The following is a 25,716-nucleotide window of genomic DNA, read 5'->3' on the forward strand; positions in this document are numbered from 1 at the left end:
TCAACCCCACCAAAAAGTTTGTGTTACAAGCAAAAAAAAAGGCTCTTACTATTTTAATATATATCTTTCAATTTTACATTTATTGTACTGTACATATGTTAATAATAATTTTTGTAACTGACAATCAATGAGACGGATAAGTTTAATAATCCTTAGCAAGATTAGCAAATTCGGTTCAAAATTTGTAAGTTTTAGTCTTTTCATCGACCCCCCCAATAATGTTATATCGACCCCTGGGGGTCGATTTAGACCACTTGGGCGATCCCTGGTCTAGAGATATGTTTAACAGTCCAAATGCAACTAAATTTGGTATTGTGACATTTCAGGTACATGGAAGACATTTTCATTAAAAAAAATAGTATCAAAACTAGAATGACTATGTTGTTTTAACTCCCAAACTAGGCCAGTTCCAGTTTTTAAGAGTGAATGAAAAATAAATCTAAAACTAGCTAAACTTGGATTATTTTTTAAAAATTATTTTTATATAGGCCTATAAATTGGTTATATACATTAGAAGACCTATGAAATTGTTTTTTAAAATTTTTTTTCTATTTTTGAGAGTTAAAAAGAGGAAAAATCTGGGGCTGTCCTGTTCAAACCAGGATGTACAGTACACTCACTCTAATCAAAATGCCACTACGGTACTTTTATTACTTTAGATCATAATGTATGTGATTTTTGGTTTGGTGGGGACAGTTAAAAAAATGTTTTGTTGAGGACACATTGCAAATTTGAAAGACGGTATCACACTACATGTGAGAAGTATCAAACACTTAATACACTGTTTGCCTTCAGGTTTTACATCTTAAAAATGGAGATCAAATTGAGCAGTATTCCCTGTACTGCTAAGATACTGCAACAGCAAAACAGGAAGTACTCCAACCTCTGTTGTACAAATAAATTGTTTGTTGCTTGTAGTACAAAAGTGCCATATTGATGAGTTTTGGTAGTAATTTTGTTTTATACAGAAATGTTTTCCTTGTGTCCTGAAATGTCACCATACCAAATTTAGTTACATTTAGACTGCTAAATATCCCTCAAGACAACATTGATTAGGCATACTTTAACTACAATCATCTGGTATGTTTTTATTAAATGAAATAAAATAAATTTTGTAATAAATTTATTTTATTTTTTATTACAGTAGACCCCCTATAACACTAGATAATTCAGTGTTATATGAATTCCATGTTGTACGAGTCACTTAGATTTTACAAATACATATGCTGGGCTGTGAACAGCTCACATATTTGTAAAATCTAAGTGACTCGTACAACATGGAATTCATATAACACAGAATTATCTAGTGTTATAGGGGGTCTACAGTATTTTTATTTTCAAATATCTGATATTTATTATTTTTTTTTTAAACATTCACAAAACTTTTAAGTGCAGTGAACTATTAATTAATCTACAATAATTCTTCAAATCTTTCAATGTTCCTAAAATGTTTAAACAAGTAATCAATTTTTAATTGCATAGATTTAAAAAAGAATTTATCATGACATATACCATTCCTGGTCAGAGTTTTAGTTACAGTTTTGTTGTTGATGGAATTGTAGTCAAATGTCAAGAAAATTATAGAACTCTTCTCAGTGAAAATAAATCTTACAATGCATTAGTAAGTGTTTTTAATTTATTTATATGCATATAAATGATTTAATTTCCTTGAAACATTTTATTTAAACATAAAAATCTCAATTATAAAAATTTAACTACTATTAAATATTTAAATTGAACTTCTTTCAACAGATAATAAATATTCTTATCATAACATAATCATAAAATTAGGAACAGATTTATGGGTGGGCATCCTGGTACATTTTCAGGGACCTCCACATAAAGAAAATAAAAATGTAAATGAAAAAAAAAAAGTAAAAAATGATTTAGGAAATTAAATATAACAGACCATATTTAGGAAATTAAATATAACAGACCATATTTAAAAATACCATATAAATTTAAAGTAGAGAATGCTATAGTAGAATATGCACGAGTATTAATCACTATACAGACCTCCACAGCTGTAAGTGCCCTGGGACCCCACAAATAAATCTGTCCTTCCATAAAATACTGATAAGTATAAAAATTATTTACCTTTTAAATATTAAATCAGCTTGTTGGTGGTGATGTTATTCCAAATTATGTTCATCTTGGTTTCACACCTAAAGTTAGTATTGAAAATATTACAAATGAAATTCCTGTTACAAATGATTCATGGTTAGAAAGAGTCATAGACACCATTAAAAAGGTATTTTTTTTTTCAAAATAAAAGAGTAGAACTTTTCTTATAAACTTAATATTGTTTTATTGAAACATTTAGCTGAGAGTGAGTTTATTGCTTGTGCAAGGAAGAGTTAATGAAGATCTAATTTATTCTTTAAAAAATTCAGTTATTGTCGTTAAACATGTTCCTTATTCAACTTTAAAACTTCTCTCTGACTGTACTAAAGCAAACATTGTGTCATATTTGGACAATAGCAGAGATGTGAGTATATATTAAATACAGGTGGTTATTTTAATCACTTAAATTAATTTTCAATATCAATTATTGATTAAAATAAATTCAATATCAAATTATTGATGTTTAGATAAATACTTGTTCAGTTACAATGGAAGAACTTCACACAAATAAAGATGTTAAAAATGGATGTAAGCATATTGTTATTAAAGTTGCAAATAATTTCATTCAGGTAATTAAATCATTTATAGTTTTTTTTTAACATAAAATTTAAAATTTTATTGTAATTTTATCATTTTATTAAAAAATAGTAATATTTTTCAGACTGTAGTCATCTACCATGAATTATTACAAGCAGCTAGTCAGTTGGAACATCAATTTTGGCATTTGGCTAATCGTCTTTCTCATGTCTGCAATGCTGAAAAAATTCTTAGAGGAAATGGCCAAATTGAAAAGATCTGTATGGAAAAATTATACCAATATGCTGAAAATCATTGTGGTAAGCAAAGTTATATAGTTATTTTATTAGTATGTTTATTACAACAAATAATTTTTCAATTCAGATACTGAAAGATTTAATCATAATAACCATTTTTTAAAAAGGTGATGAATACTTACAACGTGTGGATATTTATCAAGTTTTAGCAGAAGGATTTGAACATTACATTCACAGTATATGTAAGGTTGTGGATATAAATGATAAAAATTTGAATGAAATATTTATTGCTTATGATGAACTTCAATCTAAAGTTGAAGGATGGAGAGCTGCTTTAAGATTAGCAATTTTAATGGTCCAGATGGATACATTAATTATAAATAGTTCTTCAAATGAACTAAATAACAAAATTAATTTAAAAAGATGCATAATTGGTGAATTATAAATTATTATGCTGTATTAATACAAACTATATTGCATATATTGGATAATAATATAACTACCAGTTAACACAAATTTATTCCTGTTCTATATAAATTAATGAAATATTTAAAGTGAATAATGTAAAATTATTTATATTTTTGTATCTATAATTACACTAATATGAAAGATATTAAATAATTTTAGTATCAAAGTAGGTTATGTATAAAAATATACAGAACGTATATTTGTTGAGGACACATTGCAAATTTGAAAGACGGTATCACACTACACTACTATCATAATTTTTATACAAACAAAATTTGTTTGTATAAAAATATTTGTTTGTATAAAAATATAGCGGTCGCATTTGTTTGTATAAAAATATTTAACAATAATATTGTTTCATTTAATTAGCAATAAAAACTCTATTTTATTTGAATGCTGATTCTTTTATATATTCTTTTGCATTAGCATAACTGCTAATATAAAAGAATGCTAATACAATTTATTAAAGTTAATAAAGAGAGCAAAAATATTTTTCTTCAAATTCAAGAATCACTGTAATTGGAACATATCTTGTTATACAGAAATTGATTGCAAGATTTTTTCTGTTTTGCATCTTATAAAATTGCATACATCTATGATGATATGGATGATACTTGTATATTTTATACTTTTTTTGGGGGGATCAAGTTGATCCATCACTGTATCTTTGATTTTGTTGTTCTGAACAAGTTCTGTCCTGTCAACTTTTTGTTAGTATTTATATGTGCTGCATTCCAATTGTAAAATTATCTGCTTTGAAACAGAACAGACTGTTGGCCCTCCCTTGCATAGAAACTGCATATTTTTTTCCTGTCACATTGTGAACTGTTTAGTGCTAATGCTTGCTCTATATTCCTGTCCCTTTTCATCTACCTAAGTCATCCCTGGTGCTTTCTTCTTGCTTTAATGTCTTTTTCTTCTCTTTTCTTTTATTTAGCCTTAACCTAAGTAGACTTTTCTTTCTTCAATATCAATCTGTTTGTAAACAGATACAACTAAATACATTTTTTGCTATTTGCAACAAAGTTATCATGATCCAAATTTTATTGATTTTATATTAAAAATAATTATTTGATCTGTATGGTTTCTTTAAAGATGTAAACAATTTTTTTAGAAAGTCTAATAAATTGAATATAAATCATTTTGAAAATAATATAGTAATTTTTTACAAATTATTATTGTGTGTTCCTAAATAAATTTTGTTGGAAAAAATTATTTCTGTATTTAATAATTTATACAGGGTGAAACAAAAGTCCCCTTGCACCCTTTTCATTCCAAAAGTACTGAAGATAACTATATTAATAAAATTAACATATCTAAAAAGGCATGAATGGAGAATTGGATAGGACCGTTTTTCCATTGACATTGAAAATAATTTTCAAAAGTCAACTATGTTGTAATTTGATAATAAGCAGATGTAACATAAAACTGTTGAAACCATTAAATTGATGAGTAGAAGTGATTTCTTTACAAATAATTACATCTAAGTCAAAGATAACTACAAACATTTTTAAATTTTTGTAATTTGACATATGGAGAAATTAAAAGTTTTGCAATTACATTTGAATCAGAAGTAACTTTTTCCTATAAATGTTTTTCCCCTTATTTCTTTCCGGAAATCTTTCAAGATGAGAATAAAATATCCTTGAAAATACTTTATTATGACTTGTAGAGAAAACTGTTTTTTTTTTTTTCATTTATAAAATTATTTAGTATCTAAATATTTAACTTTTAGTAGAATTTAGAAAGTTGACCATCAAACTTTTGATTAGCAGAAGAATAAGAAAAAAAATAGGACTGATGTAGTGCAAACATGTTCAAATAAATTTTGTCATCATCTTTGTTTCTATTGTAAGTTGTAGAGTTGTACCAAATCATCCTCTTTAATAGAAATTCTAATAGCAAGCAATGGCTACTGATCACCACCAAATAAAAATCATATGGATTATATTAACTGTTAGAAAATATATATATACAGGCATATCTCGCCTTATGTTGGTAATTGGTTCCAGGAGAGGCAATGTAAGTCGAATTTACTTGTCTCCGAATCCACTTGTCACTAGGCTAAACCATAAATTACCATTCCCAGTTCTGTATTTTATTTATTAATGCATTTTTAATAATATATGATTAATAAGGATCTATTTTAAGCTTACAAACAAACAAATTTTAGTTTTTAATATAGTACAGAAAAAAGTAATCCAAATTTACGAATGCATGTACTGTAAATACAGTACATACTTGTAAATGTATATATTTTAATATGATTTTATGTGCTTTAAACGCTTTTCTAGTGATATTACGACTTCAGTATATGTGGCGGACAGATGTAAAGTCAAATGAAATGACTTAAACTTGATTTTTATTTTTCCATATACTTTTTTGACAAACAACGTATAATCGAGAATGACGTAAGTTGAGGTATACCTGTACATTCCAACAGTTAATACATAGACAATATGTTCATTTCTTCCTTTCCCAAATATTTAGAATTATGAAATTAAACTGCATTTTCCTAGAACTTGAATGATGCCCACAGGAAAAAGTCACATGGGGTTAGGACCTTCAACGAGTGCAATCACATCACTAACTGTCTGTGCAGACACTGGTTTTACCCTCTACCAGGCCGAATGGTAAGGATCAAATTTCTTTATCAAGTCTTTCAATACATTAATTGATAGAGGACCTCTATGCAGGTTGTTACGGGTTCTAAACTCATGAAGAGTGCCCGGTATGCTCGATTGGTTAAGATGATAAAGTTTCACAAGCAACTCATGCTGAGGTAACAAAAGTTGCATGTTGAACTCTGCTGAAGTCTGGAATGTGCTTCAAACTTTTGTCCTTGTCTTTTAAGCTCAAATTAGGTGGCACTGCTGTTGACCACGTCATTGTGAATTTGGATTTTGAGGTGTTACCAGCATGTTATGCAAATTTTTAGTTGTTTCACTACAGCAGTGCCAAATCCATCCATACTGGCGAATTTAGGTACTACTTTTTTTCTTTGTGGAATCTCTTTCCCGTGTTGTCCTTAGTCACTCTCCCAAATTTGGCGACAGTCCGGCTGTTAGACTGCTCTACAGATGTCTCTGAGTACCATCAGTTTAAAAAAAACACCCTGTATATATATTATTTAAAGAATAATATAGTTTTAGTATTATACTCACGCCAAGTAATAGTAGTAATAAAATAAATTTTTATTGTGTACGTACACAGTGAAAATCTATTTTACTATTAAAAGAATAATGTTTAAATTTCACATATTATATGAAAAAAATTTTATAATTTTTTCCAACATTTAATAAAGAGTGAAGTATGTGATTTTATCTTTCTCTGAATTCACTTCCTTTCAAAGGCAATGCATCTTCTGAATGTGTCACCAGGAACCAGAATTCATCTATTGGATATAGACTGTAATATTACCAAGACCTCAAAATAAAAGAAAGGGATTGATGACAACAGACAGTGTGTTCATTGATCATCCCGAATCGGTTGGAGTCAAGGTTCGCTATCTAGTCGGTTATCAGCCTCAACCTTCTCAGTTCTCCTGCCGTTCCACTATTTTGGATATTGGATGATTTAATCTTGAAGACATCCACGTATCTGGAAAGCTATCCCTCGTCCAGGGACATCTTACCAACATTTGTACCTCTACCTAATCTTCGGAACTTCTCCAGCGCCACACATCACCCATCCACAATCACCACCTGTCACACCTCTGGAAGTCCCCAGAAAGGGTTCATCTCTAAAAATTCTAATGTATTTATCAACCCCAATTTCAATTGTAAACTCTCTCTCTCAGTTAGGGATCTGACATGACTTAATAGAGAATGATACAGATGCTATTTGATTTCTCTACTGTTAACTCTAGTATGTACATATGTGTAAATAAGCTTATATAAATAAATGGGTATTTGTCTAGAAATTCTGTCGTTGAGTGCACTTCTTTTGGGTACACCGTCTCAAACTTTTTCCATCCCAAATCCAACCACCTACAAGCATAACCACTTGCACATGATTTTAACAACCATTGATTTCTGTGTCCTTTAATGCACAGTAGTGTGTGTCAGTCCTGATATGGCATTGTGACAACCACATAACATAAGAATTTAAAATGTGATTAATGTTAATAAATTTATGTTGCAATTAAACTAATAAAGCAAAAATTATAAATCAAGAAAAATAACAAAAGGTTTAATGCTTTATTTTTATTTCTATAACAAAAATTTTGCTGCTGCTAAAGAATAATGCACCATAAAAATTAAAAAAATAATTTTTACAGTGCATAGAAAATATAATAAATACAATAATTTATTTTGAAAGTCCTATTAATGTTTATATACTTTTAATTAAACAAGGTATATTAATACCCTATACATTTCAGATGATCTTAGATCAATCATAAAATTATTAAAAATAAGTTTAATTTATTTTAAATGGCATAAATGGCAGTTTTGTTACAATATGGAAGTTTTATTTATACAGCATGATAATTGGCTTCAAATTTGAATCTTATTATACCAGGTACCATAACATTAGCCATTTATTCATATAATTTTCATTTTAAACTTTAAATGTACCATATTATAACATTTCACATTTGACTTTTTTTTTATGATAAAAATAAAAGGGATGACATATTTCTTAATAGTAAAAAAAAAAAAAATAATAATAATATAAGCTGTGGAACTAGAGGAATAGTAGACAACTTCACAAATTATTAGGTAATAAAATGAATTATTATTAAAAATGATCAAAATAATGTAATTTGACAGATCATAAAAAGTGCATAATTATACAAATTATTATTATTCATTCTTTTTATGAAAATTAAATGTCTCTTCATAATGTGTAGATTATAATATAGCAAATAATAGTTTTCAATGATTATTAAAATATTCTTTTGTCGTATTATAATTTGTATAAGAAAAGCTTTTTTTTAATACAAATTTACTTCCATAAATATAAAATTTTACATTATATAGTCATTTTTCTTTACATTTAGAATCAAAATTGCCATGATTGTGATAAAGTAAACTCGATTACAATAAGGCTATTAACATAGTAAACAAATAAATTATCTTCCAACGTTGCATTATTATAAATCTCAATCTATTTTTTATGACTCAGATGTAATACATTACATCTAATATGCCATAAAAACAACACAAGGTATGGATGTACAATATGTTACAAACAATGTGACTCGCGTCAATGTGTGTTTGTAAAAATATATACAATTTTCTAATGGAAAAAAAAAAATCTAAAATCATTTTATTTATTTGAAAATTGATACCAGTGCCAAGCTTCCTTTCAACTTAGTGAACAACATATGGAAATATTGTCTTTCAAAATTATCTCACACAATAAATTCATCTCCTAAAATGTTGTTTCATTAATTTAAGTGTCTTTTGCATTAATGGAGCAACACGGGGTTCTGCAAAAATAAAATAAAATAAATTTATAATTACATAATAAAAATTGTTTGTGCGCATTATAAATATATCAATGTAAGCATATTAAATAACTCAGTATTTTTTTTTAAATAAAAATTTAATTTAGTGAAATTAGACCATAACAGCTTCATAGAACTAAACAATGTACCCTATGAACTGATGACTGATGTGTGACGAAAAAAACAAAAGAGAAAGTTCACCACTAATGTTTTCAAACTCCCAAGTTGTTCTTCAGGTGTTAAAAGGAATTCTGATGGAACATAAAACATTTGGAATATGAATACAGTATTCGATGAATCATTCAAATCTGGTGCTTGAGAAATATTTCCCATGTCACACGTGCACATTCACATGGATAGCAGATCTTGACATTTAAACATGTGTCCATCAGTACCTGCCAGGCTACCAATAAAACCAACTCCTCTTTATAATTGATGCATGTGGCTGTAAGGATAGATTTATATATGTGAATGGCCTCCAACCATCTTAGGTGTTCCGTGCGGGTTGAAATGAGGATGAACTTCGTCTGGTTAAAGACCACCACGATGGTCTTTAACCAGACTTGTCACATACGCCATGGATCACGATATCTGGATCCATGAGGTATGTGACAAGGGCAGTGGTATTTCTTGCATGTTGTATGTCCACAAGGTGATCCTGTAATCTGACCCCCAAGGAGCGTTTAGTTGAGCCCCTTTCTCTTTTGTTTTTTCGTCACATACTGGTCATCAGTTCATACAGTACATATTTAATACACCCCAGTGTTGTGTTATTCATAGAACTAATTTCACTAAATTCAATTTATATATATATAAAACACAAAATATGATTTTAATTATAACATTACAATTAAAGGAAATTTAAACAGCTTTAAAATTTAACTACCATTAAAAATAATGAATATTTGTAACAATTTAATATAGTCATGATGCCAAATATAGTATACAGAAGAAAATGTACAGTCTTTTGGTGTTAAATTTATGTTTTGATGAATCAAATGCATGCAAATACTTCTTACATTTCAAAATGTTATCCTGAAGCAAAAAACAAATACAGTAGACCCCCCTATAACGCTTAGATACGTTCCACGCTAATCGAATTTTACGTTGTAGGAACAATTAAATACATGAGCCAATCGCAGCCCAATAGGTGGGAACTTTACGGACTAAGGCTGTTCGAAAGGTTTTCTTCTATAAAATTAACCGATTCTAGACTAATTCGACTCAACATTTCCAAAATACGTATAATTTTTTGGGAATAATCTGTATAAACTATGCTATAAACAAAAAATTATAGGATTACTTACCGAGTGTGTACCGTTCGACTACGCCGTTGCTTAAAGCTGGTTTTCATCGCGGAACAGCACATTAAACGACGGCCGCGATTTCTAATAACGAATTTTTCGCATAAAAATAACTTGACCTTTGGAGACATCATTAATATAAATAATTTTTATGGACGTTGAATAAGAAGTGTTTCTTTCACAAGAAATGTATAAAATTAGTGCTGTATTAGACTTACGGTACCTAATTTACATACTGTACAGACGATAATAAACTCAACTTACTAGCCTAAAATCTCCGTAGCGTGTTGCCAGGCGGCAGAAAGCATATATATAATTATAATAAAGTTACAATAAATTAAGTTAATATATAATTATATATACAGTACCTAATTTATATATAATTAATATATAATTATATGTACAGTACCTAATTTATATATAATTTATATATAATACTAAACAGACGATAGCAAACTCAATTTAGCCGCTCCGTAGCGTGGCGCAGGGTCGGAGGAAAGTAGTTCGGCTGCTCATCCACTATTGGTCCAGACTCTATCAATCTTGTCGCGAAACGACGTTATAGGAGGTACTTTATACGAAAGTTTCTACAATTTTTTCGCTATGTTATAGGAATTATCGTTATAGGAACGTACGTTATAGGGGGGTCGACTGTATACAAGATTCAAATAGTGATTTTTAAAAACTCTTTACAATAAGCTAACTTACTACACATTTAGGTTTAAAAAATGTTCTTAAGTGTCAACTTTCTTGTATATTCTTTCTTTGCTTGAGGATGACATTTTGAAATGTCGAGGGTACTCGTATGTATTTAATTCATCATGTAAAAAAATTTAATGCCAAGAGACAGTACATTTTTTTCTGTATATATTAATAACATCTTTTATTTTTGTTTTTACAAAAAAGCCATTTCAGAAAAATCAGCACTTGAGCTAACTTGTCAATATTGTCATATACAGTGGATGATCAGATAACGAACACTTTCGTGAAAGATTTTTATGATCGGACAATGAACACTTTACTGAACAAACACAAAAAGAAGTGATGGAAAATAACAAATACTGATTGATTTCCTCTTGTCTTCAGGTAACAATTCGAAACCTTTCAGAGTGCGGGAGACGTCAACATCGACGCTCAACCCGATACCAATCAGATAGTATAATATTCCTCCAAATTTTGAAACTCTCCCTTGTAATTCCAGCTTTTTGTTTACCTTTCTGACAAATAATTTTTTATAGTCTTTGCAAGACTGTCAGACAGGCACTTGTTAAGTTTTGCATTGGGGTTTATTTACAAAAGGTGAAAGTTTAACTATCCCATCGGATATTCGTTAACATTTTAATACCAAATTTTGAATTTCATCCAGGCCTTGAAATTAAATAACTTTTTGTGGGCGAGTCGATTTCTGTTCTCTGAATTTTTTTGTAAGTGTTTTTCTGAACTTTTTATTTAAAAAAGAAACTGATAATATTATGGAGCCTAAAAAGAGGAGTGTCAAGAACTGTGCTCATCAAAGAAGCCAAGTAAAAGATAATAGCTAAGGTAGAAAGTGGGCACAAGATGTCTGATGTTGCTAGGCAGTATGGCTTGAACAGGTCTACAGTAGGCACAATACAGTAGGCACAGGTCTACAGTCTCAAGCTGCTAATGGAGTAATGAAAATCACATCTGAGAAATAAAGAGCATTAGAGCTCATAATGGAACCTGAAACTGATCTGACGACAGAAGAACTCCAAGAACTCTCAAATGAACAACACCAAGAAACTCAGCGAGATGTGTTTTCTTTTGAAAATGAGGAAGACGAAAGAGGACCAATGTCAACATCTGCTACTAAAGATCTCTTGAAGAAGTGGGAGGATGTCAGAACAACGATCATCCAAGTGGCATCCAAACCAGAATAAGTTTAATGGGGTTGGGGATCTCTACAATTACAATACTATTAATTACTTCCGAAAAATCCTGAAGAAATGAGAAAAGCAACCGACATTGGACAGATTCTTTAACCCCCAAAAACAGAAAAAACATGACTAATAAAAACGCAAGACTACATACAGTAAAACCTGTCTATGGCAACCACCCACAGTTCCTTCAAAAAGTGGTCTTTTAGACAGGTGGTCGTCCAATACAGGTGGTGCTGTAATAACGTATTTCCGTACGTATTTTGTGCACTTTTTAGCCATTTCTACTAAGCAAAACACGAGGTGAGCAAAAATAAGCGAATTTTTTCAACGGTATGGCTATATTGGTATTGTATTTTATTCTTATCGGATAACCCGATTTACAGGAGTCGTCATGATATTATAAGACAGATTTAACACCAATAAAGATTAATACAATACTCGCATTTTCTCGATTATAATGCACATTTTCTTTTTTCCGACTTAATTAATTCGACTCGGTTCTTTTCGTTCGCTCCTCAGTTACGTGTATTACGTCATCAATATACAAGCGCGTCCTATCTCTCCATCACTTTGCTTTTGGTTTTCGTTAGTTTAATCTTATTTTAACTTTAAAAATACTGTATTTTTTAATATTTAATATTTTCTTAATTAATTAAGTACAATAAGAAAAATTATTAATTAATAATAAAACGATTTTATTATTTTTTCTCATTATACGATTTCATTACAATCGCGGAATCGAAAAAGGAAGTAAAACTGATTTTTGCATTAATGCGTTTATTGTTTTTTGAATATTTTGCCTGCGAAAATTACTTGGATATTATTTTTCTAAAAATATCGTGGAAATAAGGTAGGTTGATACAGAAACTATTTATCGCACGTGTACTGTATATGAGCTTCAAAATAAATAAATAAAAATAGATTTTATCAAACGATGAGATCAGCCGATTAATTGTATCATGTACAATATTTTACATCCCCAAGGAAAATACTGTAGGTCTAGGGTAAAATAAATTTTGTTTTCCCACAGTTAAACTTCGCCGCTAATCACTGTTGTGATAACTTTAATTCGATCTTGTAACGACAGCACTTTGCATTTCGGACATTTTCCTACAAACTGAAATGAATTTCTTTTGTTGCTACACTAATTTATTAACATCTGCACCTAATTTCAAGGGTGGGAGAAGTGCTCGGGATGGGTTCGAACGAGAGTTTAGACTAATTCATTATATTAGGAACTGGAAACGTTGTTGAGATGGGTTCTTACACTAGTTTAGACCAAATACATTCGCGAAAGTGGTCGCTTATTACAGGTGTTGTATGTTGTTTCGGACCAAAAATCGATGCCCGAGGTCGCGTTACACAGGTGGTCGTTTAATACAGGTAACTTATACGAAGACTCTATGGATGGGGTGTCCAACCCGCGGCCCGCGGCCCGCATGCGGCCCAATAAACGTGTAAACAAAACCGACAGATTTTTTATTTTATTTTATTTTATTTATTTATTTGAACGGCACAAATTCAAAAAAGACGTTTCACAAAGCAGTAAACCTTTATACATATTTTAATTTTGAGTGGAAAGGAAACATTTTCAAATACTGTACTTGAAAATGTGTGAATGAGGAAGGTATATTAAATAAAACTGAAGTTGTGACTCAAAGGAGTATAGACTCAAATTCGGGAAAAGGAGAGAAAGGACAAAAGATAAAATGATAATGAGAAGGTTTAAATATAGGAATAAAGCTNATTAAATATACAAGTATATACAAGTATACAAGTATATAATCCTAAATATACAAGTATATTTAAGGATTGGGCCAAAATATACTTGGGCCACAAGTATATAGGCTATATTATACTTATGGCCCAAAACTCCATGACTTCTTCCAATGTGGCCCAAAGAAACAAAAAGGTTGGACACCCCTGCTCTATGGATAAACTATTCCGTGCCAGAAATTTTTGCCCGTTTTCACAGGTGCCCGTCGAATGCAGGTGGTCGCCTAAGCAGTTTTCACTGTATATACGTATTTTTACTATTACATATAAATGTAGTAAAAAAGTATAATTTTTTATTTTTTGGAGTCTCTGGAACAAATTAATCAAATTCCCATAAAAACCTATGGTAAACTGATAATCGGTTAGCAAATAATTCGGATAATGAACAAAGTTTAAGAACGGATTATGTTCGTTAACAGGTCACCCACTGTACTACAAAAAGAACAAAAATGGTTTCAAGAATTAATATTCACAAATTAAAAGATGAATTAATTTAAAATAACAGACAAATTAATCATTCTGTGTATTTTATTACAAAATCATATAATGTAGTTTTAAAAATTATTTTTCTCATAATACATTCTAATTCCAATAAAAAATGTTATATGACAATTTTATATGGAACACATCTCACACACACATATATATGTTACTGTGAAAGACCAAAATTAGAGAATATCAACACATACAAAATATGTCGGTGAAAGACTAAATATTTGGTTATATTATTATACATTCAAACAATTGCCGGCATATGTCGACAAGCACAGATAAGCTTTGGTGGATGTCGAAACAACACCCAAGATGATGATGTCAACATAGAGGTGACAGTCTGTTGTCAAATTCTTCACCGTTTCCTTCTGCTCAAATTGGTGATACCATATGAATACAAGTCCCTGATGTCAACCGTGGCCATACAGATGCCCGAAATGTGTTGGTGGTTGTTGTTGGAATAGAAGACTCTGACTTTTATAAATTAGCAAACAAAAATGGTACCTCAAGCAGCTTTATACCTGTAATCAGTTTGTAATTTGTAAAGAAAAGTTACTTTCCATATTCAGCAATATTTCTTGAGATTCCTTCTCAAGAAATATCACTGAGAGAAGCAGCTGCAGCTAATTCAAAAAGTGGAGGGCAAGACTAAAGACGTTGTCATTGCAAAAAGAAGTGTTCCATGAATAAATGCTGTTGTAAAAGCAAGGGACTCTTGTGCAATTCAAAGTGTCATAACAGTTTAAGTTGTTGCAATAAATAAGATTGTATAACATTAATTAATCACATAATTTATATGTAAGTTTCTTATTTTAATTATTTTCTTTAATGATTTAGAATGTACTGTTCATTATAGGTTCAACAGTTTATTTACATGTTCTGTTACTTATGTGAGCCTGCGGATTTTTATGGGCCCCTTAAAAAAATCTAAATTTTCTATTAATTGTAAATATCCTCGGAAAAAACCCAAAGAATTTGAACTAGATCGGATTTCACCAATTGTATAACAATTTGACGGGAAAGTTTACACCTAGGTGTGAAGAATGCACTGTCATCAACAAAAGTCAATCACATGTCAGTTTTCCCACGCGAATGATATAAAAGCTCAAATCCCCGGAAGCTCAGGGCGATCTCTCGGAAGTATACTTGTAACTGTGCATTTTGTCTCCATACGCCAGTTTGACAGGACATACAATGGAACTTCCATCGCCAGGACATATGACAGAACTTCCCATTAAGGAACATATTCATCAAACATGTGAGGTATTTACATTGTTTTAGCACTTGAGAACTCTCTTTCTCAGACTAGCTGTTAAAGCTATTAGTGCATCCCTCTTGGGTATAGTAAACTTATGTTAGCTGCATTACTCTTAGTTGTATTTAACTGCATTTAACCTATATCTTGTTATCGCCTTGTGTATTTACTATATAGTTATATAATAAATGTTTTGTTATATCGTTAAACCTGTCTCCTGTCTATCCGAGGAAACCTGTCGACTTACCAACGCACTCCCCACTCAATTTGCCCTCCTAGCCATCCAACAACCTCAAGATCGGGTTTTACCAACCTGTGCAGATTAAGTGGTCATTTGGGGATTAACCAGTGACCCACTGCTAATTCTCACACGTAAGCTTTCTTCTATTTTGACATATTAAAAAGTTGCATTTTTGTCTTCATGTAATAAAAATATTTTTATTCTACATTCACCATCAGTGCATGCTGAATGTCGACATTTGCCAGTGTAAGTGAGAAATAATGATATTTAGCAAATATTTCTTACATACACGAAATGACTGTGTGAATGCTGATATTCACTGGAGAATGTTGACATTTGCCAGATATCGGTCATTCACAGTAATATATATATAATATAATTTTAATGAAATTAGTCTGTTCTCATATTTTAGCTTTAATTATTATTGTTTTTGTTTTTCTGTGGATTTTAATTTTTGGTTATAAATAAGCTAGACAATAATTGATAAAAAGAAAATAATTTGGTCTAAAGATAATACAAGATGCCTGTCTTACTGCCTAAATTATATAATTTAGAATATTCTGGAAGAAATTGTTATATGTATGTATGTATCAACTAATATTAACTTTCACATTATAAGTAAAACAATACAGAAGGACACCAAAAAGAAAAATTTTTAAATGATATATAAAAATTAAAAAAAATTTTATCATCTAACATCTTACTTCTTGGTTGTACAGATGATGATGATGATAGTGATGATGATGATGGTGCTGCCAATGATGATGATGAATTAACTACTGAAATTTTACTAGAATGTGATGTTATTTTATGTTGACCAGGTTTTACTGGTGTGATTATGGATAATCCTGTGCCGTGTTTAGCTTGTCTTCTTGCAACATCTCTCGGTGGTTTGGCAACACTATCCACATAGGCTAGTTTAGTTTGCCTAACTGTTAAAATGATAAGGAAAAAAATGATATTCAGAAACAATAATATATTTTAATCAATCTATATATCATATAAATTAAATCATTCAAACTTTATAAAATTATTTATTTAATAATAATTATCATCTGCACATCGGATTTAACTAAATAACACATACCTCAGAAAAACCTTTAACCGATGCGAAATAATATTTAACAGTACAAACGTTTTCAGACCCCTCCTGGGTCCTTCTTCAGGTAAAAATCGTTTGAAAATTTACTAAATACGAAAAATATTCGTTTGGAACGATTTTTTAAAAATCGAGAAGATAGAATGGAATCACGTAACCTATAGCTCTGAACATCAAAGTTTCTACATCATATCGACAGTTATTTAAATATTTTCCATCTTTTTCAAAGATTTTATGAATAACTTTGTTGTTAAGCCTAAAAAAACATATCACACAACCCATTTACTTCCTTTCTTTTAGGTTTACGATTCACTTAATCCTCCTGTTGTATTAGGGCCTGCCATGCCAAAGAAAGAGAGATCTCATCTCTGGAATTAATAGGTGATGTAGTGTTGTATGTCCTGTATATTTCTATTTGCTCCAACCATTTCAGATGGTCTAAATATGAGGAGGTGGTAATTAATTTAGCATTTGCAAAGTCAGCAGTTATCTCTGGATCAGATGCGTAAGTTGATAAGGAAGTGGTACATTTATTTTGTTGAATATCACGCATGTGTTCTTTCAATCTGATCCCAACAGCTCATTTTGTTGAGCCTATGTAAATTAAGTCCTTGCCAAAACGATGGTCCCTAAGTGGCACTCTATATACCCCCGGCATTCTTTCTTCCTTAGATTTGTCTTTTCCATTACGTAGAATATCATATATAGATGGGCATCTTCTGAAGGCTAGGGAGATACCCCTCTGCCGTACGATTCTACTATGTATTGATTTCAATAGCGAGTTGTAGGTAATCGACACCCTCTGCTTATCCTCCTTCTGGTTGGCATTTATTGAATTAGCTCTTTTAGAAGGAGACATCATTTCTCCGAACTGTTTCAACATTTTTTGTATGATGTTATGGTATCCATGTTGTTTTGGCCACTTCGCATAGTTATCATAGTTCTTGTTCTAAAGCCCCTTGAGTAGAAGAGTGTGTGTGAGCCCTTTTAACTAGAGTCCTGAACGCCGCCATCTTGTATTGGACAGGGTCACAAGAGTCTGCCGGGATATAAGTTGGATTGTCTGATGGTTTGCGGTACACGGAGGTGTGTATGATCGGTCCTCCAAAGTCAATATTCAAATCCAGAAAATGCACTGATGAGTGGCTGTGCTGCTCGACCTCAAGAGTAAGACTGTATGGATTGTTGTTCATTTGATCCAAGAATTGGGTGATGTTTGGAGAGTTTCTCCAGAGAATAATGATGTCGTCAACGTATCGTTTGTAAATTATGATGTTTTGGAGGAAATTCGGCAGTATTTTGTTCTCCAATTGTCTGATTACTAACTCACACAGATCCCCAGAGACAGCACTGCCCGTGGGGTCCCCATTTACCCTGCGTGTACATAAGTCTGCCGAATTGAAAAATCGAGCTGTAACAAATCAAGTGGGACAACTCTAAAACTTGTTGATGGAACTCTTCATTGCGTAAGATTGTAAACAGTAAGTCCCTGATGTTGCAAAAACAAGGAGGAATCTCGATCGAAGGGTACAGTGATCGGAAATCCAGGACCGTGATAAAGCTGGGATGTTCAGTGTGCTTGAGGAGCTCTGCTAATTCCACCGGGTTAGAGATCGTGTATCTGTATCCTTCTAAATGTGGCATGATCATTTTGTGCATAGAGACTTCTAACATGCAGGTAGGGGCCTTGGCTTTATCCACAACCGGTCTCAAATTTGTGGTTTTGTTTGTGAATTTTTGCAAATGCAAATAACTTGGGGTGTCCGGTGCATCCATGACGATATTCCGCATACCGCATGCACATGAATAACTCAAAAAATATATAAAAATATATAGTAGACTATAATTACTATGATCTACTGACAAACTTATTTTTTACAATGTATCTCCATTCTGTTGGTAAATTATCTGCATCTCTAATGTATGCACATAATTTGGAAGAATAACAAAGGCATCACTGAATTTATTGATAAGGTTAACAGAAACAAAGATGGGCTGAAGTTGAAAATAGAACAAAAAACTTACTACAACTGCATTTTTTGGATATAAACATATATACAAAAGCAGGTTGAAAGATAAGTGCATTAATGCAAGAGATGAGGACAGTTTCCCAATGGCAAGGAGATACATTGTAAAAAATGAGTTTGTCAGAAGATCGTAATTACCTCATTTTTGCTATATATTTTTGTATATTTTTGTTAGTTACTTATTTTACATTTTACTATTATTAATTATTTATATTAATTTTTAGTTATTTTTGCTTTATATTCAAATATTTAAAAAATTATTATTCTTTTATTGTATTCCATTTTGAAACAATATTTAATGGTTATGATATTCCAAGAAAAATTGCAGCCTGAGGATGGCCTATTAGACTAGATTGAAAATGTTTGTTAAATAAAAGCGAATCCCAGCAGCCAAAAAAGTGTCTATAGAATGATTTTGAATTATTCTGCTGAGGTTGATTTATTTATTTACAATTATTCAAAAAAATCTAGCATGGACAAAATGCAGATATAATGTAGTAATAAATATAGATATGATACAAATACACATCACTTCAACTGAAAGAAATATTAAATTCCAAAATACGAAATAAAAAATTTTTTCACAATTTTCCATGTTTTCCACTAAAAGTTTTAATTTAAATAACATTGGAGATTTAGAAAAGAAAAGTAAAATTTTGTGTTTGAAAAATTCAAAACTGTTTAAAGAATTTTTTCATAACTAACTATTTGTTCAGTTAAATTAAATGGTAACTTACATATAATATTATAAGTTACCATTTGTGGGTAAGATGTGGAATAATCAACCATATACTTATACCATATACATTACCATACCATATATTACCTATATTTAACCATTTAAGAAATTAGCAAATATGATAATCTCATTTCTTGTCATTTCTAACAGATATTTAAAACTGTTTTTAAAATTTTTAAAATTATTCTTTGAAGTTATGCATATGTAATTCTAATTTACCAACTGTACTTGAAATTTCCAAATTTAAAAAGTATAAAATTTTAATATATTTCATTATTTATTCTGCATATAGAAAAATTTTCATATGAAATATGCATATTTAATAATTAAAACATTACCTTGAGTAGCTTTGGCCATTGAAGCAGATATATTGGCTGTAACACTTTTGAGTTTTGATTCTCTTTCATCATATTTACGCTAATAAAATAAAGAAGATTTTCAGTGTCTTCATTTTATAATAAAATTTAATCCACATCATACATTATTTTTATAACAATAATAATAATAATAATAATAATAAATAATTAAAAATAATAATTATCATCATTTGACTCTTCTGATGCATAAAAATAATGATTTTTTTATTAAGTTTTTTAATTTTTAAAATCTCTTAACAGAAATCTATTTAATTTGTACTTGAATTTGTCAAAACATACAGATCATTCTTAATGCACAAAACTAAAATAAGGTGCACGAAAAAAAAAGACAATTTTTTTCAGTCCTACAAAATTTTTAATTTTTATATTCTTAAAAGTATTGTAAAACTTTTAAGAATATAAAATCAAAACTAGTTCCTCATTAATGCTGTAGTAATAGGTCTGGATAGTCCAGCCAGTCTGGCCACCTTTTCTCCTTTTTATGATCCTGTTCATGCTTCATGTTGTAGAAATAAACATATAGAACATTATTTTTATAATTTACGATGAAGAACACAATTCATTTTCTTTAATTTATATTAAAATTTTAATATAAAAAATGAAAAAGTAAGAAAATAAAAATATTTTAAAATTAATGAGTCAAAATAAATATTTTTATTAGTATAATCACAATCATCATCATCCTGTTTACCAACCCCTATTTTAGACAAAAATTTTTTTATTAAATTCTCAGATATATCAATAGAATACTAATCTAGTAAACATTAAGCTAATGTCAGACAAACATCAAAATAGATGGATACTGTTTTTTTAATTCATGGACATGACAACTCATGATTTCACATGAAGTTGGTTGTCAGATGAGCACTATATTATATGGTGTGCATTATTTATCAGTTTTATTTCAGACGTACATATGTCAACATAAATCTAATAGATTGTGATGTTCTGTTTTTAATTTCCTGGCTGTTATAGCAAAGGGAAAGTATGGCAATCAGTCAAAAAATGACCCCACCAAAGATTTTTACATTTTTGTACTCAGGGTACCTTGAAACATCGAGAAATGCAAAAACAATCGGGTTTTTTCTGTATGTACGGATATTAATGTGGAGGGGCACAATTTGTTTACCCTCTTTGAAGCTTAATAACTCCTGTGCTTTTTGTCAAAAATTTCTGAACTTTTTGTAGGGAGGTTTGTTTATTAGAGGGATTTATGCTATTGAATTTTAGTGGTTAAAGGCTGAGGAGGTGGGGAGATAATGGGGACTGTGTTTATCTCCAGTAGGGTTGGACTTAATGGCAATTTTATTCATTATCAGCATTTACAGTTTCTTATAAAACTCATCCCTGCCCTCAAAATTAATCTTTTTGCCATTTTATAATAGTTAGAAATATAAAAAGTTATTTTAATAAAATTTGATAACAGAAGAGTGTCACCAAAATTTTAAATGTTGCTGTGAAAGTTGAGCAACTCATTACTGGTTTATTTTTATTACATACAGAAATATTAAAAAAAAAAAAAAAGATGTAAGCAGTATTGGGTACATCCTTTGATTGTAATCAGCCTTCCGTTTTCTTATTTCTGTCTTTATAAAGTTCAGATAAAGTGTCTCACAATTCTGGCTGCTTACTAACTTGTATGTTAATTTTACTCATATTGATATCCATTTTTAAAATGCACTGGTACAGTACAACATTCGGCAGGAACAACAACAATTTGGTACTCCTTCAAAACAATATTATGACATCCATCATTTTTTGCACTCATCTGACGACTGTAAACAGAATGTATATCCCAACACACACCAGGAACACACTGTCATTAAAGTATCACAGATGATCCAGCTGGCCATCTGTGCAGCACTAGTGTCATTTTTTGCATCCATGTATGACTGCTCCCATACATTTTTACATTCCTGTGATGTATGTTAAAAATGACAGATGTGAAATCATACTTGTCTGACATCAGCCTTAAACATTGCTATGCACAAATACCTATCATAAATCAAAAATATTAAAAACAATGGTTATTAAAACCATTGTTTTAAATATTTATATTTATTTAAAATATATAAACATATAAATGAAAACAGCAAATTTTTAAATGATACAATCATAATGTATAAAAACATATAAATTTTTTTATTACTTTACATAAATTAAATTTTATTCTAAGCAATAACATTATAGCAATATCAATCAATAAATATTAAAATTATTTATAATGTATAATTAATTTATATTTATTAAGTAATATATTTAATAATTTATTAATTAAATAATATTTTAATTCATTACCAAGTATAATTCACGCCATGTTTCATCTTCATCTGGTTCAGTATTTCTGAATTCTCTTTTACAGTGTATTTCCCATAATTCATCTGTATCTTCTAAAAGATCCTAATAATAAAATATTTCTATATAAGAATCAACTTTTTTTTTTAATTAAAATATAATAAAAAGTTTAAAAAATACTCTAGTAAAATTCATTTTTAAATTAATTGTTTTGACTAAATGGAATGCTCTAAATTATGGAAAACATTTCTAAATTAGTAAAGCATTAAATTTTAAAAAAGTTTGACAAATTATATATTCTGTCTAAACAAAAATTCTATTTACTAATGATTCTATCAAACTGATAACTATTTGTAAAGACCAATTATAGAAATAGCCTTAACATTTGCATTAATTCATAATTAAGAAGCTTTTAAAAGAATCAAAATATCTATAATGTCATCTATCTATCTATCAGAATCAAAATATCTATAATATTAGTTTAAAAAATAATATACTAAATGTAAAGAAATTAGTAGAAAAAAGAATCAACATACAAAGTTATACTTGCAGGCTTTTTTGAAAACTTCTTCAAAGAATTTATAATAATATTATAATATATGCTATATGTTTATTTATATTAATAAATTTAGAAAATTAGCAAATTATTACAAACTTACTATCTACTTATAAATCTAATGAATACAGCATAGATTATTTTTATCTACAAACTTAACAATAAAATTAAGAACTGATGCTTAATTGAAATAATATTAAAAATTTATTGAATTCTGTTAATTATATTCAATTTATTTTTCAAAATATGGCTTTGGAAATGTGTAAAATGTCAATCTTAAATAATTTTTTGAAATTTATTTCATAAAATTTAACTATTCAAATAAAATCTAAAAGTACTGACTATAGTGTTGATAATTTGTGTTAAAAATAGACAGTAGTAGTGACATCATCTTGTGTAATAATATTTTTTCATTTATTCATTTTTTTCATTCAAAAAATTCATTATGAAATCATACAACTTCATCAATAAAATCAATAATGTTTATAAGATATATTAAATATTGAAGAAATAATTTTATCTTTTGTTAAACAATATTTTAAAATTAAAAAAACATCTGAACATAAAATTGAGTATTATTAGCCATACAAATGTGTCATAATTTTACATTAAAATATTAAAAACAATAAAAATTTTGTATAAATACTTAAAAATTAACAGTGTATTTTAAAAAGAAGTTATTTTTATAAAATAGATTTTATTCATATTTCTAAATAATTGAACTAACGATTTGCGGATTACCAGTTTTCTTCATACCGAAAAGATAATGGACAATGATACAGCAGAATCTGCTTATGGTAATCACTATAGAACTTGCCTATAGTGATAACAATAACTGAGTAACAACAATAAATGGGGTAAATAAATATGGCTAGATTAGTGAAAACTCTGATTTTATTTACTAACATTAAAAGGTTATGTTAAACTATTAAAAATTATATTACACAAAAATTTATCTATTCTAATTATTATTATTATGTAATTCATTTAATATTGTTTGGCTGCTACCATCTTTAATACTCTAGCATTTAAGTAAAGAAAAAAATTCCAGCAATTTAAGCTACTTTTTTTATGATGAAATAATGATTAATGTTTAAAGCACTAGTTAAGATTGATAAGAATAACTGATAAAAACTGCATATTAATCTACATACTGTAAGGTCTCGTTTTATGCAGTGGATACATTCTACAGAAAAGCGCATATAAAAAATTCGCATAAAAAAAGACTTTACTTGCCTTGAAAAAATAGGGATACGTTCCGTAATTTTCTAAAATCGTATAAAACCAAAACAACGAGTTAAAATTAACTTAAAACTGCATAAAAAAGTTTGCAGAAATTAAAAGAAATAGGCTGCTTAATAAATTACTTCGAATGTCTGAAAGAAATTCATATAAAAGCTTAAAATAAACTTGTATTCAAACTTAATTCAGTTTATTTTATTGAAAAGTAATATAGTTTTACATTTTTTAATCATTATCGCTATCTGATAATGGTTTGCACCGTTTGCAAAGTGGTTCCAAATCACCTTCATCATCAGAAGAGACTGTCTCTGCAATAGATATTTGCGGTAAAGGCGATGGATTTTCACAAACTTCATTCTCGTTCTGTGTAGCTCTTTCTTTTCTGACAATGTAATTAGTAATTAAACTTTGCGATGATGATTCTACTAATTTTTTATGTAGCTCACAATATCCAGACATGCAGTTCTGCAGCTCACGTTATAATTTAAAGGCTCTTCAGAATTGGGTCATTAATAAGAAAATGATTTTCTAATTTACTGCAAAGTTGAAGACCTTCTCGAATTAATTTTGCAGTGAGGGGGGTTGGTTTTTCTTCCTCATCATTATCACCTTCTAGACCTATGACGACATCTAAAGTTAGATCAATAATATCATTGTCACTTAAGGCATCATCCACAAACAATTCATCTATATCATCATGGCTGAAGGTATTAAAACCATCTTTGCCAATTTCATATGCCAAATTATTTCATCTGATAGTGTCAATGTTTGAATGGTTGTATTGCTTGTTACACATGCTGGCCAAACCTTTTTCCAACAGGCATTTAAAGTTGTTGGTCTTATTTCAGCGGAAGCAGATGCAACATGAATCAAATAATCAAAAATAGAAAATTGCTTCCACACGTCTTTTACTGTTAAGGACTCATTTTCTAGTTTACTCAAGATGAATTGGTAAGTTCACTTAATGTAATATTTTTTAAAAGTTGCAATTATGCCTTGATCTAATGGCTGAATAAGGCTTGTTGTATTGGGCGGAAGAAATACTACTTGAACATTTGGATGTTCTAACTGTGGATGACCTGGTGCATTGTCAATAATTAATAAAACTTTAAAATCGAGAGATTTTTCCTTCATATAGGCTTCCACTTCTGGTACAAAGCAATTATTGAACCATTCTGTAAAAATAGCTGTTGTCGCCCAGGCTATCAGGTTAGCCATCCAATAAACTGGCAGTTGTTTTAAATCTTTGCCTTTTAGAGCACGTGGTCTAAGATATCGATTTATTATGAGTAGTTTCAACATCTGATCTCCTGATGCATTGCTACAAAGTAATAATGTTACTCAATCTTTACTTGCTTTATGTCCATTTGCAGTTTTTTCATCCTTTACGATGTAAGTATGATTAGGCATTTTTTTCCAATACAGTCCTGCCTCGCCTCATCAGCGTTAAATACTTGATCGGCACAATAGGCCCCATCTTCAATAATTTTTGCTAGCTCCTGTGGAAATTTTTTTGCTGCTCCTTCATCTGCTGACACAGCCTCCTCTGTAATCTTGATATTATGAAGTGCATTTCTTTTTAAAAACCCGGTTAG

At 29.7% G+C, this 25,716-nt stretch overlaps 2 protein-coding genes across 7 annotated transcripts in view; one reads left to right on the top strand and one right to left on the bottom strand.

Moving 5' to 3' along the window:
• LOC111630235 (beta-mannosidase-like) overlaps positions 1–7,263 on the top strand; it is a 35,624-nt gene extending 28,361 nt beyond the window's left edge. Inside the window, exons 6-12 of one of the 6 annotated variants that reach the window (XR_002757480.1) lie at positions 1,483–1,621; positions 2,117–2,251; positions 2,324–2,488; positions 2,592–2,693; positions 2,786–2,960; positions 5,660–5,998; positions 6,718–7,263. Coding sequence is in view for 2 of the 6 variants with exons in the window: in XM_023374302.1 (XP_023230070.1) it covers positions 1,483–1,621; positions 2,117–2,251; positions 2,324–2,488; positions 2,592–2,693; positions 2,786–2,960; positions 3,065–3,342 (994 nt within the window). In the remaining 4 variants the exon portion in view is untranslated. Of the gene's footprint in view, positions 1–1,482; positions 1,622–2,116; positions 2,252–2,323; positions 2,489–2,591; positions 2,694–2,785; positions 2,961–3,064; positions 3,667–5,659 lie in introns of those variants that run through there. The other 5 variants (XR_002757479.1, XR_002757481.1, XR_002757478.1 and 2 more) reach the window with 5 other exon arrangements.
• A 1,067-nt stretch (positions 7,264–8,330) lies between these two features.
• LOC111630230 (transcription elongation factor B polypeptide 3-like) overlaps positions 8,331–25,716 on the bottom strand; it is a 91,016-nt gene continuing 73,630 nt past the window's right edge. Inside the window, exons 9-12 of the mRNA XM_023374296.1 lie at positions 22,327–22,428; positions 19,990–20,068; positions 16,491–16,718; positions 8,331–8,799 (exon numbers count right to left, since the gene is read on the bottom strand). Of these exons, the coding sequence (XP_023230064.1) occupies positions 8,735–8,799; positions 16,491–16,718; positions 19,990–20,068; positions 22,327–22,428 (474 nt within the window). The 3' untranslated portion in view covers positions 8,331–8,734. The remainder of the gene's footprint in view (positions 8,800–16,490; positions 16,719–19,989; positions 20,069–22,326; positions 22,429–25,716) is intronic.

Source organism: Centruroides sculpturatus, unplaced genomic scaffold (assembly GCF_000671375.1).
Source record: "Centruroides sculpturatus isolate CEXI.00-Female unplaced genomic scaffold, Cexi_2.0 scaffold553, whole genome shotgun sequence".
NCBI lineage: Eukaryota > Metazoa > Arthropoda > Arachnida > Scorpiones > Buthidae > Centruroides > Centruroides sculpturatus.